Source organism: Nelusetta ayraudi, unplaced genomic scaffold (genome assembly GCF_046127955.1).
Source record: "Nelusetta ayraudi isolate G7.1 ecotype Tasmania unplaced genomic scaffold, CSIRO-AGI_Nayr_v1 ptg000048l, whole genome shotgun sequence".
NCBI classification, from domain to species: Eukaryota; Metazoa; Chordata; class Actinopteri; order Tetraodontiformes; family Monacanthidae; genus Nelusetta; species Nelusetta ayraudi.
This window is the reverse complement of record NW_027466098.1, coordinates 14247054-14260931: the sequence shown is the minus strand read 5'-3', so window position 1 is coordinate 14260931 and position 13878 is coordinate 14247054. Positions and strand designations below refer to the sequence as shown.

The window sequence follows — 13878 nt, the reverse complement described above, 5'->3', positions numbered from 1 at the left end:
CTGACTTCCAGTCACATCCCTGTATGATGTTGGGTTGCTGGGAATATGTCAGCATTTGGTAAGTGAACAATAAAAGGTAAAAAAAAATCTACTGTCTGACACATTGAAGTCAATATGTTCTATTGTTCTATTGTTGCAATAAAAAAAAAAATATATATATATATATATATATAAAAAATCCCTCCTGAGCTGCATTGATTTTATCAAACACTAGTTTTAGGCAGTGGCAGGAAAATGGTAAGCCAAATTTGACCTACATAAACATTTCAGGCAACAAAAATTATTCTTGTGATAAATGTTTGATCATTTATTCTTGTTATGTCTCACTGGGCTTCAGCAAGATCCCATTTGCATTGCAACTACTTTTGAGAATTTCGGCACAATTGTGTTGAAAATAATGCCTGAAACTGCTCAAAATTAATTATGTTTAATCATTAGACTACATCTGTCGTTATTAATGTATTGCAACTTGAAATTAAGTGGGGATCAGAAGCAGAGGTGAGCAACACCTGGATTGGCCTGGATGTGGTGGGAGGGGTCCCATCTGATGAGGCTATAAGAGGGTCAGACTGCAGCTGGACAGTCTGCACTGTGAGCCAGTGAGTGTGTGTTCTCCGCATCTTTGCCTTGGAGTTATGGCTCTGTTCATGGACTCGGACTTGTCTTTGCTGAAGCAGAACCAGCAGAAGGACGTGATGGATTTTAACGCGTTGTTTGTGCAGGATCACAGTAATGGTGAGTTCAAATCCATACTATCAGCTTTATAGCTGATTGGGTGGTTAGATTTATTATGTAGTTCAGAAATGTAAGCCTTGAAAAACAATACAAAATGCAAAATATGCTGAGTTGAATTGTTTTTATTAACAACTTGATGAATCAGATAAATTTGCAAATTTACTATTTTCAAGCTGAAAGAAATGAAGAAGAAGAACAATATTATATTATATTATATTATATTATATTATATTATATTATATTATATTATATTATATCATATTATATTAAATGACCTTTTCCTATGTCAGTCCTTATATAAAGTTAAAAATATTAATGTAAAGTTATGTTGTTTCCCTAAATTAAAATAAATTAAATCAAATTAGTCATTAAAAATAAAATGGCATATGAATAGTTTTCATTTTGGGTTTATTTGTTTTTATTACCTATTTTAATAATATCCCTCAAATATCTACAGTGTAACTACTTTGGACTTATTAAAAAAAAACAAAAAACATTTTTTTATTTATTTATATTTACTTATGTCCTAATTGGCAACTGTCTTTGTCCCTGATTTCTTGATGCGACCACCAGATGTCCGGCCTGAGAGCTCTGTTTCCTCCCCGGAGCCAGACAGGTCCGGACAGGGTGTGATGGAGGGTCAGAGGAAGAGGAAGAGGACCATCTTCAGCCGGGCGCAGCTGTCCGAGCTGGAACAAGCCTTCGCCGTGACGCCCTACCCGGACATCACACTGCGGGAGAGGCTGGCGGCTCACACACACCTGCCCGAGAGCAAAATACAGGTGAGTTCATGGAAAACTTTGTCCATGGGTTTGTTGTTTTGCTCTCTGTGCGGTTAGGGTTTAGGGTGAGAAGAATCTTCCTAAAAGTCTTGCTGTTTGCATCAGGTGTGGTTCCAAAACAGAAGAGCCAGAAGCATCAAGACTGGGAGAATCCCAAAGACCTCCAACCCAGTTCTTGGAGGTGCAGGAGTTCTCGAAGCTCCCACTGGTCCCGTGACCTCCGCCTTCCTCGCTTCAACCAGCCTGGCAGACATATTCAGACATGACCAGATTGTCTCCAGCGAGGAAGTTCCCCAAATTTATCCTGACTGGATTCAAATCTACAGCAACCCTGTGTCATCACCACCATCTTCCACGGTTCTCCACCATCAGCCTGCTTTGGGCTCCTCAAAACTTCCAGAGGCCCGTGTCTGGGAAGAAGAGGAGCAGCAGCACCACCACCAGCAGCACCAGCAGCACCAGCAGCAGCAGCACCAGCAGCAGCAGCAGCACCTGGGTTCACCATTCACCGGGTTTCTCCACGGCTCTTTTCCTCAGCACATCACCAGGCAGCCGCCTCGCTCGTATCAGGCTTTCAGGAGCTTCAAACCTCAGACTGCAGCAGCTCCATCCGGGGCTCATCAGACGCCATACGGATGCAACACTGCAGGTGGAGGTCACACCTCTGTAGACCAGGTGGTCCCTTCACACCCTCAGCCGCTATACTGGGAGGTGACTCAGAGTCAGGGGCACCACCACCACCACCACCATCATCACCCACAAATGGGACCGCAGACGTCCATGGGATACATCTCAGACCTGATCTACAATGCTGCCATTGTCACTAACTTTCTGGAATTCTGAGCCACCGGGGAGGGGAAAATGTGAATGCAGGGATTTTTCTTTTCTTCCTCCGCAACTCTCCCTGCTTCTATTATGTGTTTCAGCCATAAATACTTTCTTATTCAGACTTTTGTGGTTTTGTTTGTGTACTGATATATAGATAGAATTACATGTTGATTAAGTTTGTTTGTGTTTTTTTTTTAATGCACTAATCCTCCCACAACTCCCCAGATTTCACCAGAACCCATTTATGTACAGAGAAATCTTGGGTTTAGTTTTGTAGGTTACATATTGCGTATGTGAATTTCAGGGATCTGCATACTTAATTTCCAAAGACAATATGGAAAAACATTGAGCTGTGTTGATTGCTTTAAAATATTACCCAGCAGTATTGTAGCTGTCAGCCTGCTGGTGTCATGCAAGGATTAGAATGAACTTTAGTACAGTTTTGAAGTGTTGCATCAATTTTTTTTTAAGTTCATTCAATACATACACTGACTCAGGTTGTTGTGAAACCCTGCAAAATGTTGAATGTGTTGCATGACCTCTTTTGAGGAACAGGTTAAGCCAAATGAACTTTATACAGAGTAAAGAGGTACGTGTTTTTTCTTTTTTTTTCCCCTAATGTTTTTTTGACAGTGAAGTTCAATGAGTAACCTGCAGACAGTTTTCTCTGTAGAACTGCTGCCGTACCCAATGCCCTCTCCTGTTTTCCTGCTCTGAGCCGAATCGTGCAGTGTTTGATGCTGCGGCCCTGCGAGTATTATCGTTCAAAACATTCTGATTAAAAAGATTCCTTGTGCTAAGATACCATGACAGGAATAATTATTTTCCCAAGTCAAAATATATTTGTTTCATATCCATCTGTAAGCAAGAGGAGGGTTAGATGGACAGAGGGGAGGAAACAAGGAAAAAAAATAAGCACTAAATTAAAGCCAGAGCTCAGGATATATCAGCTTACTGTCTGTGTAATTCTGCCTGGATTTAAAATTTGAAATATTACATGCGAGGTATAATACAGAGGCAAATATTACAGACAGTAGGGCACACTGTCCTCCCAGTGCCGGACACAGAGCACTGCATTTCATAATCATCTTTAATACCAAATAATCTTTCAATAAACCTTTAATCCTGGTGTCAAATCTCAGATCTTAGGAAGATACTTTTTTTTGCATTCCAGATGTAGTTACATCTTTTAATCCGACCGCTGATATGACAGGACTAAATAAGAAGAGGGCAGGGTAGTTTACAAAAAAAATGAATTTATATCTCCTCAGGGGATCAGGGAAAACAGATCTGTGTCATACTGGACATGCTCCGACATGCGATACGCTGTTATTGTACCACGGCTGCACTTGCTCCATGATTACTCTACCCACAAGAGACAATTTGTTTTTTTGTGATATAGTAAATAACGATTAGACATCTAGCAGCACATCTGTCAGACATAGTGAAGCAACTCAACTCAAGAACAGGTTAGAAAAGAGGGAACAGATGGCACATCTGGCAGTTATAAAGTCAAAACAAAGATAACATCTACCATCAACAAACTCCCAGAAAGACAAATATATGACCGAAAGACTATATAAAATAGTTTTGTGTTCCAGGTCATTTTATTTTAGTATTTGACACAAAATACAAATTAATACAAATCCAGTTTATTGAACAATTTTACATAAAGTTCTGCAAAAAAAAAAACCAGCACAAAAACCACATTTAAACTGTTATATACAAAATAATTCCACTGCTCAATGTCATACTTCTGCATTGCTTGGATACCAAAACAAACAAGTTGTTGTTGTCTTTCCATGTTTAATCTTCCATTTATTTCTCCTGTTTCTGTACATTTTAAGTTGCTTCCCAAAATAAAATGCACTCAGAGTTTCCATAAGAGAGTGAGACATGTGCTGTGTGTCACGTCTCAGGGAAGAAGCCAGAGTTCCGTTTTGAGCACTGATGCCTGTGTTGCATAGCGTTTATGGTTCTCCTAATTCTCCCTCCATGGTCCGGACCAGCACGTAGAGCTCAGCAAGGCCGACGACAGAGGCAGCGATCACGGCTGATATAACGCGCTGGAAAAGAAGAGTCAGAAAAACAGGTGTTACATCAACTTCATGAAGAAAACTGATCCGAGCGGCAGCAATCGATAATGCAAACAGCCTCTAATCTGTCTAAACTGAAGAAAAACGTGTTTCATTAAAAACAATTTCCTACCGCTGATGTGTCAGTGAACAGGTACTGACTTCCCATGTAAGAACAGGCAAAGGCAGCAACCACGGTGACCAAGAAGTTGAATACAGTCACCACCACGGCTTTGGCTGATCGCACTGGACAGACAAAAATATTAGTCAAGAAGATTTTTTTTTGGTAAATTTTATATTTAATATTGTGACTAGATCATGCTGAGACTAATCCATTTATGTACCAACCTTGTTTTCCAAAATCCGTAAATGCTCCACCGCGGTTGATTTCCTTTAGACATGTGTGATATAGATAAGATTATCAATTAATGCGTCATCTCCAACAACATTTAACGTTATGTTAAATCTATTCAAGACAATCTAAAAGTGGATCATTAAAACTTGACGTTGAGTCACTTTTGTTTGATTCTTTAAATGTTTTTAGGGGGGAAAAAAAGATATTACCTGCGCATTTACGTTGCGTGTCATTCTGTTGTACTCTTCATTTTCTAATTTGGCTTTGATTTTCTCCAGCCGAGCCACTAGTTCTGGGTTCTGCATTTAGTGGGGAAATGTCACAGTTTGATTTTTAGACTAAATGGCCACTGTACATGCTTAATTGGAAAGTACAGAGTTTAGATGCAGAGCTTTACTCACCCTAGGGGGTTTTACAACCATAGGCAGGTGCAACGAGCTGTCCTCCAAGAACTCATGCAGGTAGAAAGGATGCCCTGGATCCAAAACACATTATGCAATTAAATTTCTATGATCATGGGACATGGTACAGAGTTGAGCGGAGTTAAATACAATCATATTGGCACTTAAACGTTATAATTATGACTGAGGAGCTTCAGGTATTGTTGACTTTTCAAAAACATTATAGCAGAAAGAACTAAACCCATTGAATGCATTCTGAAAAATGGCTGCATCAGATTTCCTGGAGGTTTTGAATATGAGTGACAGTATGTCAGCTGTTATCACAAAGCTCCGACCTTCATCCCTGAGGTGTTTCTTGAGTTCTCTCAAAGTCTTGAACGACACGACCGTTGGTTGCGGTTTTTCCAGGACGTCCTCCAAATCCTCCTTCAGTTGCTGTGGCAGAGACGAGTTTGCCCTCGCCAATAACTGCCTCGTCTTCTCTCTGAATTTATCCCCGACTTCAAAAGCCGTTGCCATCGTTTTTATCCCAAGTAACCCTGTCACAGATGACCGGTTTTAGGCGATGTATCGTTCAAAATATTTATCATTTTTAATAGGAAATTTACAATTTGGTCATATCATTAACATCTGATGTGTAGAAAAATCGTTAAAAAGCTACTTACGTCAATTTATTTGTATTGTTCTGTGGTGGCATATAGTATTAAGGAAGAAGAACTAAGAGGGTAGCCATATTGCTTGCCTTGTGACACAGTGACGTATTAATCACGTGACCAACAGTGTCAACTGTATGTTTTTAAAATGCAATTCAAAATATTAATTGACAATTGAATGAACGTCTGTTTACGCTGTATACACATTTGGATTTTCTTTCGGTTTAATAACATTAATCCTTAATTTACGGATGAACTGATACGTTGCTCACTGCGTCACACGCGAGCGCTGTGGTGCCTTTATGGTAATTGGTAAATGCGCCGTGACATGACCAGAAAAAAAGTAAAACAAAAAAAGTACACACACATTTCTGCAAAAAATAAATAAATAAATAAAACATTTTGGAACAATTAATAGGTATGTTTATGTCTGAAAAATATAAATCAGATTTTACACCGTTTCTATTCAATGTCAAGACGACATTATGTCGCTAGAATATCATTTTGCAGCAAGCGTAACATTTTTTTTTTATAAACTCAAATGATTGTGAGGAATTAAAATCTGAATAATAACAATTAAAAAAAAAAAGCAGTCGCTTTGAACATAAAAGGAAAAATCAAGGACTTGGCGAGTCTGAAAGTATTTAATTCTCTAACAAACGACTCTTGGATTGTTCCCTGAAAGCAGCGAGCGTGCCGAAGCAGGAAAGATGGCGGCCTGTGCACTACGCCGAGGTTTATGGAACACTGTCAGTAACTATAACAAGAAACACTCGCACAGAATACTGAGCTTGGTGGATAGCGCCAGTGTGTTCGAGGTGAACAGGCCGCTGCTGTCATGTCGAGCCTGTAGAGTGACGGGCGGCGTTCAGCCGAGGAGGTTCATGTCGTCACGGTAAGAGACGTAGCCAGTGTCGTACCATATCGATGCTAACGGGCTAACGACTTTAGCCAAGTCAGAGTTTTTGGAGGTGAACCCATAAGCCCTCCGAGTTTGCCTTTGCTGTGATTTCTACACGTCGGTGTCTGTCTTATTGGTGTTTTTAATACCGCGAACTGACATGGGAGGAACGGTCGTGGATTGAGACCGCACAGTTGCCCTCTGCTCGTCGTTAGCGTTGGGATCGAGCAGGACCTCTCACGCCTCCTCGGTGCGCTGGTGCGCCGCTTCACACGCAATGGAAAGTTGGAATGTAATTTGGCAGCAACCACACGCATATCATTTTGCCAGTTACGGTTATCGGTATCTGGCTTTAGTAACCTTACCAGTTGTACAACTCCCGACTAATATCAGACCGATTAGATTGAATGAGACCCAAGTACCAAACAGGTTAACAGATTATGTTTTTTTTTTAATATATATATTTTCAGTTATTGTTTTTTGTTTGTTTTGTTTTGTGGTTTTTGTTTTGTTTTTGTTTTTTGTTTTGTTTTTTGGGGAGGGGGGGTGTTTGGGAGTGGGGTTACTGGACGTGATGGTTATGCCTGTCGCTAGTTTTACCACCCGATGCCTCCTCTTGTTTAAACTGCTAAAACGTGCAAGACTGCATACTGGGCCCACGCCAGTGCAGTTATGCAACAGACCCACGACCATGTCAATCACAGGATCTGTTTAATCATTTTGGAAACTGTTTTTCTATATAGTAAACAGCCTAAAAATGTAGAGGAATTCCCTGTCAATTTGAAAGAGTTTTTGTTTTTGTTTTTGTTTTGTTTTTTCAAGATTTTCCAAAATATACAACGTAGTACTTCGTTGGAAAAGGCAGGGCAATGTTTCATCATTTGTAGTTGTGTCAATAAGTATCCATGTCTGCAAACTAATGTTTACATGCCTATTTTTAACCCAAGAGTGAAAATACCACATGCATCATGACTTTGCAGGTTCCTTCCTGTTGCTTTGCCTTCTCATGTGAGCAGAGCTCGGTCACACAGGGACGGCACTGTTTTGCTTTGCATTAAACCGTGGTGGTCTGGCCAGTGGAACTTGAGTGTTGCCCCAAAAAGATGTTGCTGCTCTGCAGGTTGCAAGCAACTCGACCCTCCTCCAATACACAAAAATGGGGTGGCGTTAAAATATTGTTGTCGTCGTCGTCGTCGTTATTATTAGCTGTTTGTTGGCCATGCAGGCTTAGTTGGCTTCACTCACTATTGATGCACTGTGTCACAGTGTGTTAAAGTTTCCCAGACAGATGTAAACTGTTAATAAATTGTGTTTTCTTTACTATGAATGTTTTAAAAATTGATTTGTGTTCATGTTGTTTTCCAAAACTCCTCATCCACAGAGACTGTCACAGCACCATCATAAGGCAAAAAAAAACATTGAATCAGATCTTGACTAGTTTATAAACTTGGCGAAAGGCAAAGCAGAAAACAGAAATCTGAAATATGTATCGATTACCTTGTAATTATGTTTCTCACATAGCAATAGAACAACCAAAACCCAACTTCCTGCGAGTTTTTAATCTACCCGTCTATACATCCACCTCATTAATCCCTGCTCCTCATCTCTGTTGTGAAGATTAGCTTTGCACAGGGCTCAGAAGTCTGCGTGTTATTTATTCAAAGTGACCAGCTGTTGTTGTCTGCAGTAATGTGCACTCTGAGCGTGTGGGTGTTGTTGCAAGGACACTGAGATTAGGTCAGACAGTATTCCTGCTTGTTGACATCAGGCAAGTCGAGGTGTTTTATTCAATCTTGTCAAAGTTGTGATTGAGATTACAACTGAAGGGAAGTCGAGCGACCGACGGCCGACGGCAGGATTTTCGCTCGCGTCGAGATGAATGTAAATCATCTTTGTTGGGATGAAAAAAATACAATCCTGCAGCTTCGTCTTTAAATTATGGGATAAACTGTTGAAGCTCCTCCAACACTTATGATGCGTTAATTTGAATCCATGTACGACGTCGTTTTGCTCGTTTTGCCCACATTTGACCACAAGCACTGGGGCCAGTCTTTAATGGTGTTGCCTGTTTTTGGCAGGAACAGGCCTGAAGGGAAAATTTTGGAGACGGTGGGTGTGTTTGAGGCTGTGAAGCAGCACGGAAAATATGAAACTGGACAGGTAAGATGCACACACGGACACATAATTCCCCATTTTGAGGGGACTATAAAGACATGTTCTTAAAAATGATAAGTGTAAGATTCTTTAAAAAAAAAAAAAATGAATTAAATACATTTTCATAGGTTTATACCTTACCATCTTTTCTTAAGCTTTGAAAAATTACACTTTATTTTTATAAGAGCACATTTGTGATCCGTTCAAGTAGCTGTAATCCGATCTAATTTGTGCTTTGTTGATCCTCCTCCTGCTGATATAATCTCATCCCATTTCTACTTGTTGTGCTCGCCTCAGCTGTTTCTGCACAGCGTCTTTGGCTACAGAGGCATTGTCCTGTTTCCTTGGCATGCCCGACTGTACGACAGAGACATCACCCCTCCCGTGTCTGACAGGTGAAACTCTTATCTCCAGCTGCAGGCCGCACCAGGCACACGTCCGTCGCTGCCGTGATTTGTGGGGAAGGAGCCATTTTGATTGTGACTCTTGTTTTGTCTTTTGTTGCTGCAGCAAACGTGAGCCCCCAGGAGCCCACGGCTCCAAGGAGGTGAAGGGAAAGACCCACACCTACTACCAAGTCCTTATTGACACCCGAGACTGCCCCCACATAGTGAGTGATTCTATTATTGTTGCAAGGCTGCCTGACATCGCCTTCACCAAGTCTTAATCTACAATCCAGTTTGATTTCATTTGTTGTTTGTAGATTTTGAATAATATTCACATACTCAGGTTTCCTTTCAATATTTGCATGATACGCATGTGTGTCGTACACTTTACCAGTGCCTTTACCAGCCTTTATTTTGATCACTAGCTCCCAACTTTGCAGATAGCAATATGTTTACCTTTTGATTACTGCAACCTTGCGTCTTGCAATCACATTGTTACGCCTTTTGTCCTCATGTTGTGATTTAGAGTCACAAAACTTTTATGTGACTTTCCGTCTGTGTTGTGTTTGACAGTCTCAGAGGTCCCAGACCGAGGCTGTGACATTTCTGGCCAATCATGATGACAGCAGAGCGCTGTATGCCATCCCAGGTAAGCAGCCGTATCGCTCAGACGCTCAAGTGTGAGCACGAGATTTTTAAAGGGGCTTAAAACAAAATATAGCGTACTGGACTCGCCAGGTCGTCTCCACGTTTCGGTTCATGTTAGATAAAATTCCTCTTCCTTCCTCCTTCAGAACCATTGCTTGCTGCTGCTGCTGCTTAATAATAGTCCTCTGTCTCGTCCCTGTGTGACTCTTGTCCGTTCTCGTTACTCCGTTCAGGTCTGGACTATGTGAGCCATGAAGACATCCTGCCCTATAACTCAACAGAGCAGGTCCCCATCCAGCACGAGCTGTTTGAGCGCTTCCTCATGTACAACCCTACCAAATGTATGAAGCCTTCTACTGTCTAGACCTCAGCTTGGAACATAGTCTCTATTTGAACTTCGCAACATGGTTGATCTAATTTCTCCTGTGTTGCATTTAACAAGCTTTTAAGCATTTAGCAGTGAGTTTGTTTTTATTTTTTAGTATAATAATTCTGCACCTCCCTCTTCAGCCCCGCCGTTCACACCCAGAGACACCCTGAAGGCATGGCAGGAGAAGAACCACCCCTGGCTGGAGCTCTCTGACGTCCACAGAGAGACAACAGAGAACATCAGAGTCACCGTCATCCCCTTCTACATGGGCATGAGGGTAAATGACCAGCAGCCATTCTTTCTTTTTCTGTCTTGCTTGATCCCGTTATGTAGAGGTTTTTTGTCACTAATTAAAAATAAAATCACTGTTGTTTACAGGAGGCTCAGAACTCTCATGTTTACTGGGTAAGTAGGCAATTGTTTCACATGAAAAGTATAGAATTTACACCAGCAGCAGCTTGGTACTTGGTAGTACTGTGTTTATTGGCTTAATGTTGCCTTTTTTCCTGCAGTGGCGGTACTGTATCCGTCTGGAGAACATGGGCAGTGAAGTTGTTCAGCTGAGAGAGAGACATTGGAGGATCTTTAGCCTGTCAGGAACCCTGGAGACGGTCCGAGGACGAGGGGTCGTAGGCCGGGTCAGTGCACAGCACGTGCGGGCCATGGATTTCGCTGCAGACGCATTGTTGACATTGTTGGCTGTCTTGTTTTCCATGTGCTAAATCCATGTAATGAATCCTTGCAGGAGCCGGTGTTGTCCAAAGAGCAGCCAGCCTTCCAGTACAGCAGCCATGTGTCTCTACAGGCCCCTAGTGGTCATATGTGGTATGTTCTCAATTTATTTTACCACCATTTATTATAAAAAATTCCAATTGTCAGTCTTTTTGCCACAGTAGATTTTGTGAGTGTCATTGTTATTATGTGCCTAATGTAAAAATCAGCTGTATTCAAAATTGTAAAATGGAAAATTGCATCGCACTGCCCTGTTTTTCATGTCAATGTTCGCATGCACTGTTACACTAACATGCAAACAATTTCTCATGTCACTTTCTGTTTAGGGGGACTTTCCGTATCGAGAGGACTGACGGATCCCACTTTGACGTTCGCATTCCTCCTTTCTCCCTGGAAAGCAACAAAGATGACAAAGCGCCCCCCGCTGGCTACACATTCTAGCCGACAAAGTCACGTCTTACCTTTCAATAACAATCTGTCAGTCGTCTTCCCGTATGCGGTGTTTAGCGTTGTCCCTCCCCTGTATCACTGGCCCAGACTCCAGCTCCAAACAAATGTCATTCTGGCCGAGCAAAGGGAAACGTGTTGTTTTTAAGTGATCCGAAAGCAGGCCTGTGTTGCCCTGTTCCTGCCAGAGTGCACCCCATAGAATTAAACCATATTGTTGACTGAGCAATTCCAGTCACTATAAGACACCGCTTAGTTTTTTTTGTATGAATTGAGGAGGTGTTTGCTGCAGAGCACTAGTTCCTCTCGCTGAGCTTTACAGTGAGGCCTCGGTTGGACTCAGTTATATCAGCAAGTAAGCCATCGTTAAAGCCACGCACGATACAAAGTCCTCACTCTGAGACATGTCATGTGACACTGACGTCTATCGACTGGACCTGTCATGTTTTTTGTTTTTTTTTAATAATTCTGCTTTAGCCTTGATGGGCCACTTCTAATAGGAAAGGCAGTATTCTAGACTGTGGCCACAGCAGCAGTACAATTTGACCCACAACAAAGAGTCACAGTAGGTGGAGTTTAGCAACACAACAACACTGATCGACATACAAAGCAGAACGTATGAAATATGAATTCATTTTTGTCTGTTCAACTTTGTCTGCAGTGATCCTTTTGTCAAGTTGGACACTTTCTCAGGTTTCACTGTAAAACTGCTCAACCTGTCTGGTCACATTTATTCAAATCCAGATATTGTTCTGCCCCACGGGAACATCTTCAATGTAATACTGCCACCACCAGGCTTAATGCCTCACTTTCATTGTATAAGGGTATTTGTATGACTAACAAAGGCTGCAGTGGGGCATTTGCTTTATATTTAGCACCTCATAAATGTTTTTCAGACATAATTGTTGTATTCATTCATTCATCTAATTGGCTGTTACTTGGCTGTGAAAATGATTATTTTGTATTCATACCCATATGATACTTGGAAATATACAAGTACAAGTACAGTGTTTTTAACAGGTCTGAGGTGCCAGATGCTCACCAGTTTTTTTCACAATTATTGTGGAAATGACTGGAATAAATCAAGTGGTTCTCGATGGTACCTGCCCATTCTCACCGACGACTGTTTTCTTTTAAAAAACTCCATCTACTGTAACCTTATGTTGTGAAAGGTCAGACTAATACAATTAAAAGGATTGACTACTTTTTGGAAGCAGCAGACAGTGGAGTTGATTGCCCGTTTGCCAAATAGCAAATGCATCCATCACTATTTAAACAGAGCTGTTGGCAGTGAATGTCACGGCAAATGGAAAGTAGAGTGTCTGTGTGAGTGTGTGTGTGTGAGGGAGAGACCGAGACAGACAGTGTCAGTGTGACAAATGTCTGCGCCACCTGCTCTCGCAAGTAATCAGAGTGAAGTCTTCTTTCTGGGCCACATGCAGGTAGTCTTTGTTCCAAATGGACGGTGAGACTTGTTGGTGGAGACGTGACCGGGAAAAGGTCACGAGCCAAACGTTTCTCTGGTTTAAGTGACAAAGCTAACTAATATCTTTGTTTTAATAAGTGATTCAGCTCTGATGGTTATACTACTGTAAATAGAAATGTAATTAAAAGTGAAGCAAATAAATTCAGCTTTTTAAAAGCACATCTCAAGGTCTCCATTCTGTTTTATTCACGTTTGTTTAGTCAAGCAAGGCGACAAACTGAGCTATGCATTTTAGCTTAAACCTAAAGAATGTGATACACAGTGACGGAAAATATCTGCCAAGATGTATCACTGACATTAAATATGCCTGATCACAGAATAGTTTACTTTGAAAATACAATTCTTGGGTGCTTTAAAATATGACCTACAAAATGATGCCTAGTCCGCAAATTGGTCGACGTAGTTGCAATAATCACCACTAGAGGTCAGTGCGTACCGCCTCAATACCTTACTCGTGTGTGCCATGTGATCAAGTTGGGTATGAGATTTTAGTCATATCTACGGATCAAGTAAAAGTTCAGCATAAGGTAATAATAATAGTGAATATAATCATATTTTGAATGATAAGTATTCATTCTGTGCTTTAATTAATGTCTCATGGAATTAATTATAGCTGAAGCATGTTTTAATTGAATTGTCAGGGTCGAATGACCTCGGGGGGTAGTTTGATTGAAACCAAAATAATATTTCAATATCTGTGAATGCTAACTTTACAAACTATTTACATTTTTACATTTTAAGTTTTAACTTTATCTATGATATTTATGATCATGATTATATCACTAGTTTTTGTTTTTTTTTGTGAATTTTGTCTCAAACCATATACACGAAGGTACGCCGTGTTACCCAGCAGTCACAGAAACAGTTTGCTGTTTTTATCAGTGAATGAAGACATGAAAATTATTCTTGAGTGACTTCATTTAAC

At 40.9% G+C, this 13878-nt stretch overlaps 3 protein-coding genes across 8 annotated transcripts; 2 read left to right on the top strand and 1 right to left on the bottom strand.

Annotated features, from left to right (window-relative positions):
- Positions 1-183: 183 nt before the first annotated feature.
- sebox (SEBOX homeobox) lies at positions 184-4230 on the top strand. Of its 4 annotated transcripts, none has more exons than XM_076036516.1 (4): positions 184-591; positions 675-735; positions 1348-1517; positions 1623-4230. In XM_076036516.1, exons 2-4 carry the CDS (start codon positions 696-698, stop codon positions 2358-2360), a joined length of 948 nt encoding a protein of 315 aa, XP_075892631.1. In that variant the 5' UTR covers positions 184-591; positions 675-695; the 3' UTR covers positions 2361-4230. The 4 variants fall into 4 exon arrangements, with proteins under 4 accessions (XP_075892631.1, XP_075892630.1, XP_075892629.1 ...); XM_076036515.1 differs by having other exon boundaries at positions 1309-1517; XM_076036514.1 differs by having other exon boundaries at positions 184-735.
- On the bottom strand, positions 3934-5954 carry vma12 (vacuolar ATPase assembly factor VMA12). Of its 2 annotated transcripts, XM_076036518.1 has the most exons (7): positions 5842-5954; positions 5512-5715; positions 5177-5250; positions 4985-5074; positions 4769-4811; positions 4554-4666; positions 3934-4411 (listed from the first exon to the last, which is right to left on the bottom strand). In XM_076036518.1, exons 2-7 carry the CDS (start codon positions 5693-5695, stop codon positions 4316-4318), a joined length of 600 nt encoding a protein of 199 aa, XP_075892633.1. In that variant the 5' UTR covers positions 5696-5715; positions 5842-5954; the 3' UTR covers positions 3934-4315. The 2 variants fall into 2 exon arrangements, with proteins under 2 accessions (XP_075892633.1, XP_075892632.1); XM_076036517.1 differs by lacking the exon at positions 5842-5954 and having other exon boundaries at positions 5512-5794.
- Positions 5955-6504: 550 nt separating this feature from the next.
- On the top strand, positions 6505-13112 carry poldip2 (polymerase (DNA-directed), delta interacting protein 2). Of its 2 annotated transcripts, none has more exons than XM_076036508.1 (11): positions 6505-6724; positions 8815-8890; positions 9182-9279; positions 9395-9494; positions 9844-9919; positions 10152-10259; positions 10429-10565; positions 10667-10693; positions 10801-10926; positions 11034-11113; positions 11347-13112. In XM_076036508.1, exons 1-11 carry the CDS (start codon positions 6540-6542, stop codon positions 11459-11461), a joined length of 1128 nt encoding a protein of 375 aa, XP_075892623.1. In that variant the 5' UTR covers positions 6505-6539; the 3' UTR covers positions 11462-13112. The 2 variants fall into 2 exon arrangements, with proteins under 2 accessions (XP_075892623.1, XP_075892624.1); XM_076036509.1 differs by having other exon boundaries at positions 8809-8890.
- The last annotated feature ends 766 nt before the right edge of the window (positions 13113-13878 follow it).